At 31.1% G+C, this 15,459-nt stretch overlaps 1 protein-coding gene across 1 annotated transcript; it reads right to left on the bottom strand.

The window, feature by feature from the left end:
- Positions 1–3,500: 3,500 nt before the first annotated feature.
- On the bottom strand, positions 3,501–6,082 carry LOC122603170 (scarecrow-like protein 1). The gene is made up of 2 exons (XM_043775806.1): positions 5,975–6,082; positions 3,501–5,250 (listed from the first exon to the last, which is right to left on the bottom strand). The coding sequence occupies exon 2, from the start codon at positions 5,197–5,199 to the stop codon at positions 3,643–3,645; it is 1,557 nt and encodes a 518-aa protein (XP_043631741.1). The 5' UTR covers positions 5,200–5,250; positions 5,975–6,082; the 3' UTR covers positions 3,501–3,642.
- Positions 6,083–15,459: the final 9,377 nt, after the last annotated feature.

Genomic DNA, 15,459 nt, shown 5'->3' with positions numbered 1-15,459 from the left:
GTTTTTTTAAAAAAAAAAAACTAATTATATTTAAACAAAACTTTTAACATAACAGGAGTTGAGGTCAAAATTAAAAGTTGAGTCTGTAAAAAAAAACCTCTTGTCAAATATACTCTTAGATTCATACTTGGACCTGAGGTCTAAAAATTATAAGAGAGAAAACGAATGGTGCACTATTGCACAATCCAAACAGATGACATCGGGCGTTCGTGCTCAGAGTTGTAAACTTACAATACAAACGAATTACTACCTCCTTTTTATTAATGGGTCCACTTTTTAATTTTCAAAGTCTTTACTTATAAACTTTGATCTTAAATATATATCTTGTGTTATATAAAACTTGAAAAAGTTATATTGTTGAAACCCATTTAAAACACAATAAATTCATATAACTTTTATCAAACATTATTAAACACAAATAAATTTATTCAAAGTCAACCTTAAAAAATTTTAACTTTGAAAATTTAATAAATGATACTTTTAATGAGACGTAAGGAGTAATTTTATAAGTGATCATAATCATAAGTTACTTTCTTTTAAGTGTCACATGTATCCGTACATGTCCCTAACTCCAAGTGGTTTGGAATATGCATATTTGAATTAAAACAAAAATTTTAAATAAAAAGGATGCATGTAATAATATAAAGTGCCCTACTTTAATTATTAGAATAGAAGTTATATGGTAAAAAAAAAAAAAATCAAAAATAAAAATAATAATGAATTTAAAATGCGAGGGTGATATGCAAATTTTAATATGTATAACAAAGATAAATTCCCACAGTAACTTGACTCACTTCTTTACATATCAATTGCTTTGGAGCCGACGTTTTTCATGGGTTAATATTGTAGTTCGACACTAACATATCACTTGTCGTGAATCCACCGTTGTTTCGTAGTTAATTTTGTCGTTTGACACTATTTATCAGGACGCTTATGTAAATACGAGCATGGTACCCGCGTAATACGGCGGTGGTGGGGAAGACAATCTGGTGGTGGCGTTGATAGGGTTTTATTTTGCTAGAGACGAAAATGGTTGAAGGGCATAGTTGGTATATCACGTGAGAGGGTGCTTAGCAAGGAAGATTATTTAAGGGTATTTTTGTCTTATCAGATTCTTAATTAAGTTAAGGGAGGAATCCAGTTTGCTTTATAAGATATTATAGATAGTCATTTTTATGGCTGCTTTAAGATCATGTGTTAATAATAACTAGTACTTTTATATAGTATTATAATTGTTATGTTATGATTCGTTTATCAATTGTCATTCTTCAACTGTGAGTCTTTGACACTTCTGTAATAAATCTCTACAGTTATCTTAATATCACATGGGTCACATGGTTATCCTTTAGCCCAATTCCAAACTCTAAACTCTTTATCATAAGCTTCAATCCTAAGGCCCATAAACTAAGCCCATTTGTTTATGCATTTCTGTAAGCCCAACCTCATCCCTGCCGAAGTGTTTTCCCACATTAATCAAACATAATCTATTACAGCACCAACCATATAAATAAACGTAATGTCTACCGGGACAATCTCATAAAAACTAAAAAGCCTTTTATTTAAACATTTTCCAGCCATTCCCACTATAGTATTAACAGTCAACATAGCCAATGAAGACTGGCCAATTAATCACATGCCCATCTATTATATCTATACCATTCCCAATGAATAACCTTATAACAAACCAATGGTGCAACAAAACACAAACTTTGCTCCAACCATTGGGAGCATTCTCCAATTTTGTCATAGCCTTCAGTTCACACCATATCTGCCCAAACACTTTTAACAGCAAAAGGAATAACTTTCTCAGTTTTATTTTTCCACATTACTATATCTTTTCTGTTTAAGCTCAATAGAGGAGGCGGAACCTCAACCAACATCGGAAATTTCTCTTCCCATCCACTTAGCCAATTCACTCACCATCATTAATCACTTCTGCTACTTCAGTTGCAGTAATCAATTCGCTCACAACTCACAAACAAGTTGTTGTCGCGCTGCTTTAATTCTTCGGCATCTAATGCTCCTTTTAATCACGAATACTAACTATTAAAAAAAGTATGGTGCTAGTGCAGATTGTAGTTGTGACAAGTTCAATTCGTCTTGATCTTTCCTTTCTGAGATCTGCAACATGTCGATTCAATAGCAAGGTCATATATAGGTTCATTTCATCAATGTGAATAGATACTGTCATGGTTGCAAATATCGGCCATATTGGCTGATGATATATCGGATATCGGCCTTCAACTGATACGATATATGGGTTATCGGCTAAACTTATCGTTTCGGTCAAATGTCGGTCAATATTGGTCAAAAAGTTGATTTTTTTTTTTTTTTTTATAAACCAAAAATAGGGTTTCTGACTTTAAGATTAAAAGATATGTAAAATTTGCTTTATAACATAGCAATTAAGATCGAAAGATATGTAAAGTTATGTCAAATTGTATATATTGTTAGTGTGTGTGTGTATATATATATATATATATATAGATGAATTCCTTTACAATTTAAGGTATCCGATATATCCCCGGCATATCCGATATATCGCATATCGGGGGTCGGCCAATACGATACTGAAACCGATATTTACAACCTTGGATACTGTGATCATTACATATAGCACACAGTCCAGCAACTGCATCCCAGCGGAATTTAGGCATACAGAAACACCTTCGCTTGCCATCCTTAGCATCCCAGCAATTGGAGGTTGAGTCACAGTGAGCTTGCACTGTACATGGTAGCTCTGGTGGTAAATCCCACATCAACTCCACAGCAGGGTCCGGCCACTTACTATATGGTAACAAGTTGTTTAGATCCACGAAGCTTTTGTAAGCCCTGTATCTGTACAGGATGATTAGGACAGAATAAAGGTTTGTTGAGCTGCCCCTTTAGGTAGGAACAACGACGTGGAGTCATGATGCAAGCGTTTGGTAAGGCATTCTGGTAGGCATGGCAAGGCCTTGTTGATGTACAAGCTAAGGAATGTGTTTGCATCGTATTTATTTGGCTATTATTGTCCTTTTTGGGATGGAAGCTTAGGATTAAAATCCAATTAATAAGTTGTACAGGGATGGAGGCTCGTATTTATTTGGCTATTATGTACTAAATTAAGTATGATACAAAGCTAATAAATGATAATCTTCTGTGTACATTAGTCTGTTCTTTTTATTAGAGCGTTCTTTATAGATTGTGTTCATATATCATATACAACCAGGATGCATCAGATCCTCTGTGACTGCTCGCAGCAACAATATGCTATAGTCAACAGATAAATAGTGATGCACCTATACTCCTTGTTGAAACCCAGTGGTTCAGTGTAGTTCAATACATGTACATATAACTCTGGTGGAACTGCACAATGAGATCAGCACAAAGGGTGGCTAAGGTGGCAAAACATGCTAACATATGCAACTTTCACACCGAGATGTATTTTATCGGGTGTTGACTTTTAAGTATCTAGTGTTTGACTTTATGAAGGTTTATCAGTAATTCAGTACAAGATATTACATTTAACAACTTCTATTGAAACAAGATTTAAGTACATAGTAACCCAAACAAAACATATAAGTTACAAGTTACATCAACGAAGATCGGTTATTACCAAATAAAAAAGTCAAGTCAAACTATAAAGAAACAACTTGCAACTTACCTCCAAGCAGAAGCAACGATCAATACTTTATCTTCCCACCCAAAATGAATTGCATTTGTCTCCACTTTTGTTTTATACCTCTCACTATACTGCTTTATCAAGTTCCGGATCATATCATGCACATTTTCACTAATCGGGTACTCCTGAAAACCTGCCATTATCATCCTCGCCTTCCATTTTCCAGACACTTCATACCTCTCAATCCTTTCTTCACCTTCACACGCAATTATGTTAACTATATCACGAGCCAAACACTGTTTCTCCACATTTAATCTCTCCTGACTCTCTCTTGGAAGTGTTGCTTCTAAACAGTCAAACATTGCAGAATAGTAACTATAAGCTTCATGAAACCTATGCAGGAATGGGGCTGTATTCGTGTTTACATCTTGTTCCACAACGGTTACAAGTTTCGGGTTTAAACTTTTAACCATTCTAAGCAGTTGATCTCTTTGATTCACAGTGGAAACGCTCTCATCAGGCATGTGGTGGAGTTGGAATGCAAAATTCACAATCACTGCCTCACCATCCCTACAATTAAGCGTCTCAGGCTTCATTACCATTGTCGTTGCTGCCACAGAGTTGAATTCGAAATCTAAATTAAGGGATTTAGCGAGCTCTTTAAGTCGTAGCCCGATGTGGTTCAGCCCACCAACAGGTCGTTGAACGGAGTCGGGATCATCGACCCCGGTCAACCTCAAATGGAGTTTTTTCACGTTTTGAACCGCTAATGTCTGCAACAATGTTATGTATTGACTTCCTTGGTTGATATCAAAATCGATAATGTGGACCCTTTCTTCACCTAAAAATGCTTCAAGAATAGCACCATTAGCTGCCATGAACCCAAACCTAAAACAAGGGCAAACCTCGAAGAGAACCTGCATAGCTGAAAGCCGATCTTTAGAAGGCGGCTCTTTGCATTTTAGAGCTTTGTATAGACCTCTACCGGAAGCCACCACTCGGGCAGCAAGGGCTTCCACCATATAAGCTAAGATCCTTTGTGAAGGTTCTCCATCAATGGAAACTGTTTGGCGTAATTCGTTTATCATATTAGATGCATATTCCAAGTTACCTTCAGAAACAGCTAAAGCACACTCAAAAAGCAACTCTTTAGGGGTAGTGGCATGAGTCCCGGTAGGTGTAACTTCTTTGCTACTAACATATGAAGAAGATTCTTTTGGTGATTCAAGGATCATAGAATAACCGCATTCCCCTTCCACTTCCATACTTGGACTAAGGCCAGAATCGTCATTTTCATTAGCACTCTCAAGAAGAGCTTGTTCAAGTTCTTGAAACTTTAATCTCATTTTGTCTTCATCATAACTTAATCCATCTTCAAAACTTTCACTTAACATGTATTCAGGTTCAAGATGTGATTCATGTTCCTCAGTTGGGGAATCAAGAAAGTAGTTTGCTGGATCATAGCTATCTTCGCTGTAAGATTGATTTGAAGAATTATTAATGATTTGATCCCCGTCACTGTTAAATGTTCTTTCTTTGTTTCCATTCAACAGATAAAGCTTGCGGTTCCCATACGGTGAAATAGATCGAATCATCGTTGACTTACTCCAGAGTCCAGATGTTGTGTATTTGACTTTTGTTATGATCTGTGGTTTCAAGAAACATGAAGGTCAGTACTAAACTAGCATAATCATCGAAAATAGTAAGGTTGGATAAGTGGTTAACACCCCTTGCCTCTGGAAACAGAGGTCAACGGTTTTAAATCAGATTCTCTAAAACACATGGGGGTTTGGGATTGCGTCTGATTACTGCGTTTGCTCAAGGTTTTAAATCAGATTAAAAAAATAATTATTTACGATCTGCATACTAGGTAAGAAGACATGTTACAACAACAACAACAACAACAACAACAACAACAACAGGACCCAATCCCTGCGCGGGGTATGGGGAGGTAAGCTGTAGACAGTCTTACCTCTACGCAAAGGTAGAGAGACTGCTTCCATAGGGACCTCCGGCCACGTAAGAAGAGACATGTTAGGATCCTCTAAAACACATGGGGGTAGCCATATAAACTTCCATCAGATTGTTGACCATAAAAAAAATGAGTTTTTGTCATGTCTACAAACCAAAAAGCGAAATAAGAGAGCATATACACGGACAAACTCAAGCAAAAGGCCTTCCTCCTAATCCCGGAAATTCAAGGTTCACCGAATCATATATAGATAACACAACTGATATCAAAATTATAATTTCTGTATAGCAATTAAAAAACCCTTGCTTAAAACTCTAATTGGAATTTTCTATAATTCTACCTAACAATACGAATAATACAGTTAAAGAAACACTTGCAAAAAACGAAAAATTAACTACCTGATATAGAGTCTCTGAGATAAGAAAATTAGAAACTTAATCAACAAGATATATATTTGATTATTATTGATCTGTTTGTTTGGCTAGAAAAAGAAAAGAAAAGAAATGAGAAAAAGAAAGATTTTAAAGATCAGACCATAAGCTATATAGAAAGTCAAAAGCAATAGATAAGTCTTTTCCCCAACTATACACTACTTGACATTAATTTATTCAAACATAGTTAGTGATCGTCAAGTTTGGTCATTCACCAACATCAACAAATAAATTAACTATTTATATATCTAATAATAATGAGCATGATATCCGTGCAATGCGATAGTGCTGATGGGGAAGGCTATCTAGTGATTTCGGTGATGGTACTATTGATGGTGGTGACAATAAGTGGTGTAGGTTGATGTAATTATAACGGTAAAAAAATTTTAGAAGATAAGAATATAAAATGTTAATTATTAAAATAAATGTTTAGAGTGTAATTTAATTCATTAAGGAAAAAATTTGGTATCTTATAAAAACTTTTTTCATAGTGGGTGTTTATTATGAGTAATTTAATAATTCTGTATGTAACTATTGTGTAATTATTTCTAAAAATGAGGGGTGTGATAATTTTTATAAAGATGTATAGATTAAGACAAAAGCCCAAAACAAGAACAAAAGAATATACTCACCCAAAATTTATTATTTTATATATATATATTATATTTTGAGATAAAAATGAATATTTATTATAAAACATTCTATAAAGTCAATTATAACCTATTTAAAAAGAATTCGCATTAACAATACCTATTTTTGTCTTTATCTACAGTGTTTTGTTAAATAGAAAATTTATCAACTTAAACATAAAAGTGAGGCTTGGTTGAGTGGTTTGTTTTTTTTGCTGTGGGGTGGGAAGTCACGAGTTTGAAACCCTCCCCTTTTGCTTTTTTTTTTTTTTTTTTGATTTTCTTTTTGTTTTTGGAATTTGTCCCTTTTTTTTTTCCTTTTTCTTCCGCTGCATCCTTTTTTCCTTTTTCTTTTCTGCCCCTCTTATTTCTATTTTTATTAACCTTACCCCCTAACCTTATATAACTTGTGTTTTTTTAATCCTTTTTAACATTTGTTTTTTTATACATTTTTCTCAACTTTACATTTTGTTCTTCTATAATTTTTTAAATTGCTATATATTTGGTTTTTTATTTTTTTTTGTTGCATTATATATTCGTTTTTTGTTTTTTAAACATTTGATTTTTATACTTTTTTTCAAATGTATCATTTGTTTTTTTATAATTCTTTCATTTAGTTTTCGTAGTTTTTTTTTGTTTTTCCTATTTCCTTTTTTATTTTTTGGTTTTTGTATAATACTTTTTATAAATATATTTTTTAACATTTAGGTTATCCCCGACCACTAGTTAACTTTAAAGGTAATGCAAAATAAAAATGAAGAGTTATTACCTCTAAATTTTAAAGAGACTTTTGTTTTGATATTTATGGTTCTCGTCGTTGTTTCACTTCTTTTTTTTAAGGTGAACTTCGCTTGAAACTTCATATCGTGATTCAACAATGGGATGTCTAGCATACATTATCGTAACACATAAATTAATATGAGTAGAATAAAATGGTGTATACGTCGATTCACATATAAATTTTGGGAGTATATAATTTAATACCATTACATAATACAAGGGATTTATAGCACAGTAGATGTGATTAGGATTAGAATATTTCGGTGACAATTCCTTGGTGATAACTCGTATTATATATACGGTTTTGCGTCATCCAATAAAGAATATTAAGAGAAATCTTTGTTACTTTTCAAAGTGTTTTCATATCAAAACTCTAATGATCCATTCCTTTTTCAAATTACATATTTATAGTGATTTATCCCTATAATAATTTGATATTATTCTTTTGCATAGATATTATTAGGGGAGAGCATGGTTCAATTTGGGTCGGCTTTTGGCTAAAGCAAAAAACCAAACCAAACCTTTCGGTTTTTGGAAACCGAAAACCGTTGGATTCGGTTTTGGATCGATTCGTTTTTTTAGGTTGGTTTCGGTTCAGTTTTGTTTTGGGTTTTTTCTAGTTTATCAAATTTACCAGCATATTAGAATATTTGTTATTGTAATAATAGAACGGAGTAACATACATACATGAGCAGCTAACCGATAGACCAAACTTACCTTCAAAATTCAAATATAGAAATAACAAGTTTTAAATGACATAAAGTATGCAGGTGAAATATATTATGTTGATATGTTTACGCCTATTGTATCTCCCAATAATAATAAAACAACTCTCTAAATTCAATCTTACAAAAGTAATAACCCTTGGATGAAAAACAAGTTTGAATTTTAGCCCTTGTATTAATTTGCTTGCATCATCTACCTTTTTTCAGATTTATTCCTTAAATTACTATATACTAAATTACTAAATATTAAATGCTTAATGTAATTAATGTTAAAAAAATAACACTAACTAATAAATTACTCAGCATCACATTAAAAACTTTCAACAATTATAAATTAGTGTCATCAAAGTTTTATGTCCAGATATACCTTGTCATCAAAGTATTGTCAGCTGAAGATAAAATATTGGCAAGAATAATTTATAAATATAATAATAATAAATAGTTTATAATAAATTAGTAAATTTTTGTTTTAAAAAAACCGCAACGTATCATCTTGTCATTACTAATAATAAGAATAATAAACACAAAAGAAGATGTAATCCAGAATTTATAGTTATGATAGAAATTTTATAACATATAGATTCTTAATAATTAAATTAATATAAATCAAATAAGACACGTGTCATGCCACATGTCATTCTAAAAGATATACAATCTTTTTTCAGTTTATTGATAGATAGATGTTTCAAAATTTTACTAAACATTTTTAATACCTTTATGATTTTTATTTTTAAATACTTTTAAATTTGTATGACTTTCATATTATTTTAACTTATGCCTTTTATTTATTTATCTAATTTTAGATATTGTAAATTATTTTATTAAAGATATTTTTGATAGACCATGTACAACACACTATGTATCATCTATATATTTTTTACTTCATAACACATGATATTTTTATATTCTTATTTGTTATATTTATTATTGTTGATTTTAACTTTTAAGTTTTAACTATTTTATTTTATATATTATGTAGTACTATATTCCATTTATATTAGTATCCTATAATGATAATTTACATAACTATATTTATAATTATAAGAAAGAAACTCATAAAAAATTTGTAAATATCTTTTATAGTTCTTATTGAAAATTTAAATTTAAACTTTATATCATATATAAGAAACTGACAAATATAAAAGTGCCTCACATTTAACACCTTTTTATGCTAATTTCTCAAATTTGATAACAATTCTTCTAAAAGTATTATAAATTAATATGTTTAATCTTAATCTAAGGAAAAGAAACAAACATATATTGACTTACCGGGCAAATGTAATAAATTTTTAAGTATGGATTAATAAAATATTTTTAATCTCAAAAAAATTAAGGTATCTAATAAATATGTACATTTTTAATAAAAAATAATAATAGAGTATGAATTAATGTCAATATGTAATCCTAGAAGTATTTGGTCAACTTCTTACAAGAATTTATATTTTAAATGTTGCCTCTTGCATTACATTAGATATTTGATAAATTTTCAAATTGAACTATCTTTTTTTGTTCTAAGGGAAATATTAATACTTCTTGCATATATTATTATGTTTTTAGTGGTGTTTAATAATTGTAATTGCCATAGAGGTTTTTATTTCACTTAGTTTATATATTCCACAACGGGAATGAGTTATGATTTGAATCTATTTTTTATAATAGATGTGGGTTTAAAATTAACTCAATGTTGTGTAATCTTTAAAATGTCATCATTTTATTGTTGAATTGATTTTAAATTTTTTAGGTTAATTTATCATTATCTTTTATTTATAGTTATGCATTTATAGTATTAGTATTATAAAACATCAAATGTCACTAATTATATATGTTCATTTCGTGTATTACGCGGGTTAATAATTTAGTTGGATATACAAACATTATATGTCAAAACTAAAGATTTGGGTAAAGAATACATATATAGCCATTAATCAAACTGAGTAAGTTAAATATATATTAGATCATTATCATTATTGCTAAAGCATATATAATGTTGATGGTTTTATAGATGTATGTAAAAAAAATAATGATATATAATGATATAAATATATAATAAAATAAAGAATACGTTGATTCAGTTCGGTTTGGGTTTTCTTTTGTTGGTTTTCGCATACAAAACCAAAACCCAAAATGATCCATTCGGTTCTTGAAAAACCAAAACCAAACCACTAAGTTTTGTTCGGTTTTCGGTAATTTCTTCAGATCGGTTTTTTTTCGGTTTGTTTTTTGCTCACCCCTAGATATTATTATCATCCCTCTTAATAAATACTATTTGAGATATTATTCCTTTGGATAGATTTTATTCCAGATCCATCCGAGTAGATACTATTCCTTACATTATCGTTATTATTCAATATTCATTTAGATTTGACAACATTTTGGTATACTAAAGTATATACGTATATTATTAAGCCCCCTAAATCATGTGATAAAAATATATTATTGTTAACATATGAATTATTCAATTGACCCAAATATTACATGTAAACTACACGATAAAATATATAATATATTTCTAAAAAAAGACAAGAAGAAAATACAACATCGATCAGTAATTTAAAAGATTAAAAAAAATAATAATAAAATTATAAAAATTCAACAAAACCCTAGAAATTTAGGGTTAATATAATAGACTGAAATATAGAGAAATAGACGATGAATACCTTCATAAATTACAAAGCGGAATGCAAATCATATGTTTTTTTGGGGGAATTTTAACAGAAATTAATGGTGAAGGAAAAAAGAAGAAAAACGGGCGGGTGATTTTGGGGAAGAAAAAGATGAAATGAAAATGAAAAGAAAGATATATAGATGGTGGGTATATATATACATTTATATTTAATATATTAAATCTGTAACATGTGTCCCTTTTTTTAATAAAAAGGAAATAAAAAATGCAAGTGGTTACCTGCTACTTGTTGGGTATCTGGTTGCATGCGTTGGATAACCCAAAAAACGTAATTGGTTACACTGAATAGCAAGTCGAGTAGTAGGGTACATTACATAGCCTTTTTTCCATAGTTGGGTACATTCACATGCTTTTATCACATATATATATATATACTTTTCTTATTTTGAGAACCATTAATTTTGTAAGAACCATGAAAACTCTCAAATTATGTATTGGATCACATGTTCTTTTGGTTCATTCACATTTGAAATAATATAAAAAAGTATGTTGTTGAAGAAACTTTTTAAAAAGACATTCAAAATAGCGTTTTGTGAACTTGTGAATGAATATGTTCACTCGTTTTCGTTCACATGTTAACAAATGGGTATTTATAAGGTTTTAAAAAAACTTTCTTCTGCAACATATATTTTTAAAACGTTTCACATGTGAATGAACAAAAAAACATGAGATCCAATACATAATTTAAAAGTTCTCAAGGTTCTTACAAAAAAATGGATTCTCAAAATAAGGGCCCCCTATATATATATGGGAAAATATAAAATGCTGTTAACATCATTCCTGCTACTCTCACAAACATGTCCCCCCTGAATTTCTCACATGATAAATAAATAATCATCCCTCTGAATGTGAGGGCAACAACAACCAATTAAATGTTGTTAACAACATATTAGTTAACCCGGTTGGGAATAGATTAGAGGGAGGGGAAGTGAGTTAGAAAGGGTAAGGATAAGATATGCTTTTACATCTACACTTTAAGTCAGGGTAAAAAAAACAATAATTATGTTGGCCAGAAGGGGCGAATCTTCTTAGTCAGAAGGGACGAATTTCGTTCCTTTTGGGGTCGAGTGTCAATAGACAAATTCACTGGTGTCAATAGTATGCCCCGAAAAAAGTCAGTAATATGGATAGAGAGAGATGGAATCGTGAACCATATGGTAAAAAAGAAACATGTCACTATTTGAACAAAGTCACTCATCCAATAGTATAGGTAAACGAGGGTTAAGAATGTTAGACATCAAAGCTACCATATACAAATGTATTACACTATATTACTCTATATATCAAGTTATATAAGCATTTTTCCTATTAATTTTTTTCTTAGAAATAAATAAATAATACAAAAAGAAATAAATTTATTATCACATGTGAGAACTATATACTAATAAATAAAACCAATGGGTTAGGGGCTCATTGGTAAGGTTTTAGGCCTAAGAGAACTCCACCAGGGTTTGAATCAGACATCCTACACTCATAGGAGTGGATTATTGAGGGGGTATTGAGAGCCCAAGGTTTCATCCAAGACATGCGCGGTTCAAGCTCCGCATACTGCCCAATAAGATGTCACTGTAATGTCTCGAATGCTAACTATTAACTCGTTGTTCATAAAAAAAATTAAAAACTAAAAAAATTAAAGTTAGTGTATAAACCGATAGTATCACATTTAAATGTGAAGAGTTTATATCACCATCCCATATAAAACACAAATATATTATCTATCTTATCGTGCCATTTACGGATAATATCTAGGCCAATTGAATAATTCGTATGTTAACGATAATATATTTTTATCACACGAATTAGGGGGCCTTGATAGAGAATAGAGAATAGAATATGTTGTGATGTTGGGAGAGATTTTTTTTTTCTTGAGAGTTTCATACAACCAAGGGTATATATACATATATAATTTTGTATAATAAAATAGTGTAATTTCTAAACGAAAATCAATAATGTCGATAATATTGGATAATATACGGAATAATATTTATAAAAAAAGAATAATGTCTATAATATCATTGAATATCTGCAATAAAATCTATCCAAAAGAATAATATATGTCGAAAGTATTAACATCTGGAATAATATATATCCAAAAGAATAATATCAATATCGAGTTATATCAGATTATATTGGATAATATCTTAAATAAAATCTATTCAAAAAAATATTAATAATTACAGGAAATCTACAAAATCACTATAAAAATGTGAGTGAAGAAAGAATGTATCATCATAGTTTTCATATGAAAAGACTCCGAAAAGCAACAAAGATCTCTCTAATCATCCTTTATCCAAAATTGCGAAAGCACTTACCATCATAGGATTGGATGGCGTAAAACCGCATACATAATATGATTTATTAGCAGGGAATCGTCATTCGTATATCCTAATCCTAATCACACTTTCCCGTGCTAGGTGGCACGAGATTCGTATAAACCCCTTGTATTATGTAATGATAATAGATTTCAGGGATAAGCTACGTGGAAATATAGATAACTAAGATCGAAAACTTATAGTATGCACGAACTTTCAGAACCTCTTATCGTATGTACGAACTTTGTAAAAATGTTCAAGTTATGTAGCTAACTATGATCGACTAATCAAAAACTTTGATGAGCGTTCATTTTGTGATAAACTCCCCCATCATAAGGCCACATTTTTGTCTAAATGAGTTAATATTTTGGAACCATTGGTACTTAATGGATTCAATCTAAATGCAGGTCACAGAAGATGCGAATGAGGGTAAATGATATCAATCAACTCAACATGAAGGCCAATAAAGTTACAAGACACAAGGAGGCAATTTGGGAGTCAAATGAAGCAAATCGAGGAGAAGCAGGAGCTGCCAGCGCCGTTGGTCCATCAAATGAAGGCCCCAGCGCCGCTGGGCAACCCAGACCCAGTTATGACTTTCAGCCTATATATACAACAATAAACCCTCAAAACCCTAAGAGAGCAAATTTAACAGCCAAGTCGACACATACAAACCCTAGGTCGAATTTTGCAGATTCTAAAGAGGTTTTGTAGCTTCTAACACCACTCGATCTTCATCTTCAACCTAGATCTTTCATCTTTTTTTACTTTCTAGTATGTAAATAATGTCTTTCATCTTTTCAGACTTTGTTATTCCTTTAATAATGTCAGGCTAATAGGCTAAATACTTGTTTGGATCAATGTAATCATGTAGACGTTTATTTATCTTATTTCATTTGTTAGATCTGTTGGATTGTGTTTATTGTTTGTCGTATCCATGGTTAATGAGTTCTTCATATTGTTATAGGTTCTATATCTGCATGTATCGATTTAATTATGATGATCGATCTATAATCATACACTAGGATTAATACATAAAGATGGAAAACACTAATCGGTCTTTAATTAGATGTAAAAGGTGATTCGGTTCTAACGGACGGATCCAGAAATATAATAATTAGAATAAGTTGAACATGATGCTTATCAATGTCAGCAGCGATCTAGTGACATGGAAACGTGCACTATGGTCACCTGAGGGAATTATTATCTGGTCATGACTTAAGAGCCGGGTATATTAAAAGATTGACTAGTAACACAAAGTTAGGTTATCAATGATTAAACAATGAATCTAACGAGAATCTGAGCTGTGATTAAGTTTTCCATCAGACTAGCAAGTCGGTAGGATAGTATTCGGTTGTGTCATGAGATCGGAGATGCCAAACACGTATTTTAATTTAATTAATGTTATTTGCTTTTTAATTCATTTTCTAGATTTAACCGAAGTTTCTCGCTAGACCAAGCGGTTGCGACTTCTATTTTACTTTTATTTTCAGTAGTTTTAATAGGAAATTGTGACAACCCCCAACCGTTAGAATTACACATATTATTAGGCTAGGTAGTGCAAGCATCCCTGCAAATGATTTTGTACTTACAACAACATTATCTACTTTCATTCGGGTCCACTGCTCATTAGTGTATTTTGTTTAAGTATTTACTTGTACAACATTTTATAAATATAAAATAGTGTTAGTTTTCTTAGTTAAAAATTATTTTGTTTTTCAAACCTAAAAAGAAAACGCATCCACATCAAACTTGCACGTGACAGCTCATAAGAGGTGCCACGTATACCATGTACAAGATTTGAGCATTTTTACTAAGTTCGTGCATACAATAGAAGTTCTGATAGTTCGTGCATACTATAACTTTAGGTTTTAATTACATACATTTTGGTGCATTTATCCCTAGATTACATACTCCCAAAACGTATATATGAATCGCTAAAGATGGTTTCTAAGCTCTTGGAATGCCGCTTCTACTTTCATACTTCATTTGAAATCCTTTTTGTTTAAACAACCCTTTAGGGTCTGTTTGGTTTGCATAATTTTTCTTTGAAATAATTGAAATCTGTCAAAGAAATTAAAATCTGGATGAAATTAGAATCTAAATTCCATTCTGTCAACCAAATTTAATATGAAATGAATATCAAATTTTAATTACATCAAGTTCTTTTGAATTATGCGAACCAAACACTCTTTTAGAGTTTTGAAGCATGGTTAAGACCTTTCCGCAAATCTTACCAAAAAATCGTCCTAACGCGACCCATCTCCTATATAATGTTTAAACTTCGCATAGTGTTTTTGGGGATGCCATGTTGATTATCGCC

The sequence above is a fragment of the Erigeron canadensis genome, chromosome 1 (genome assembly GCF_010389155.1).
Source record: "Erigeron canadensis isolate Cc75 chromosome 1, C_canadensis_v1, whole genome shotgun sequence".
In the NCBI taxonomy this organism is placed as follows: domain Eukaryota; kingdom Viridiplantae; phylum Streptophyta; class Magnoliopsida; order Asterales; family Asteraceae; genus Erigeron; species Erigeron canadensis.
This window is presented reverse-complemented; position numbering and strand designations above follow the sequence as displayed.

Coding starts and splice junctions, on each gene's coding strand:
- LOC122603170 (XM_043775806.1), bottom strand. CDS start 5,199: ATGATTCGATCTATTTCACCGTATGGGAACCGCAAGCTTTATCTGTTG.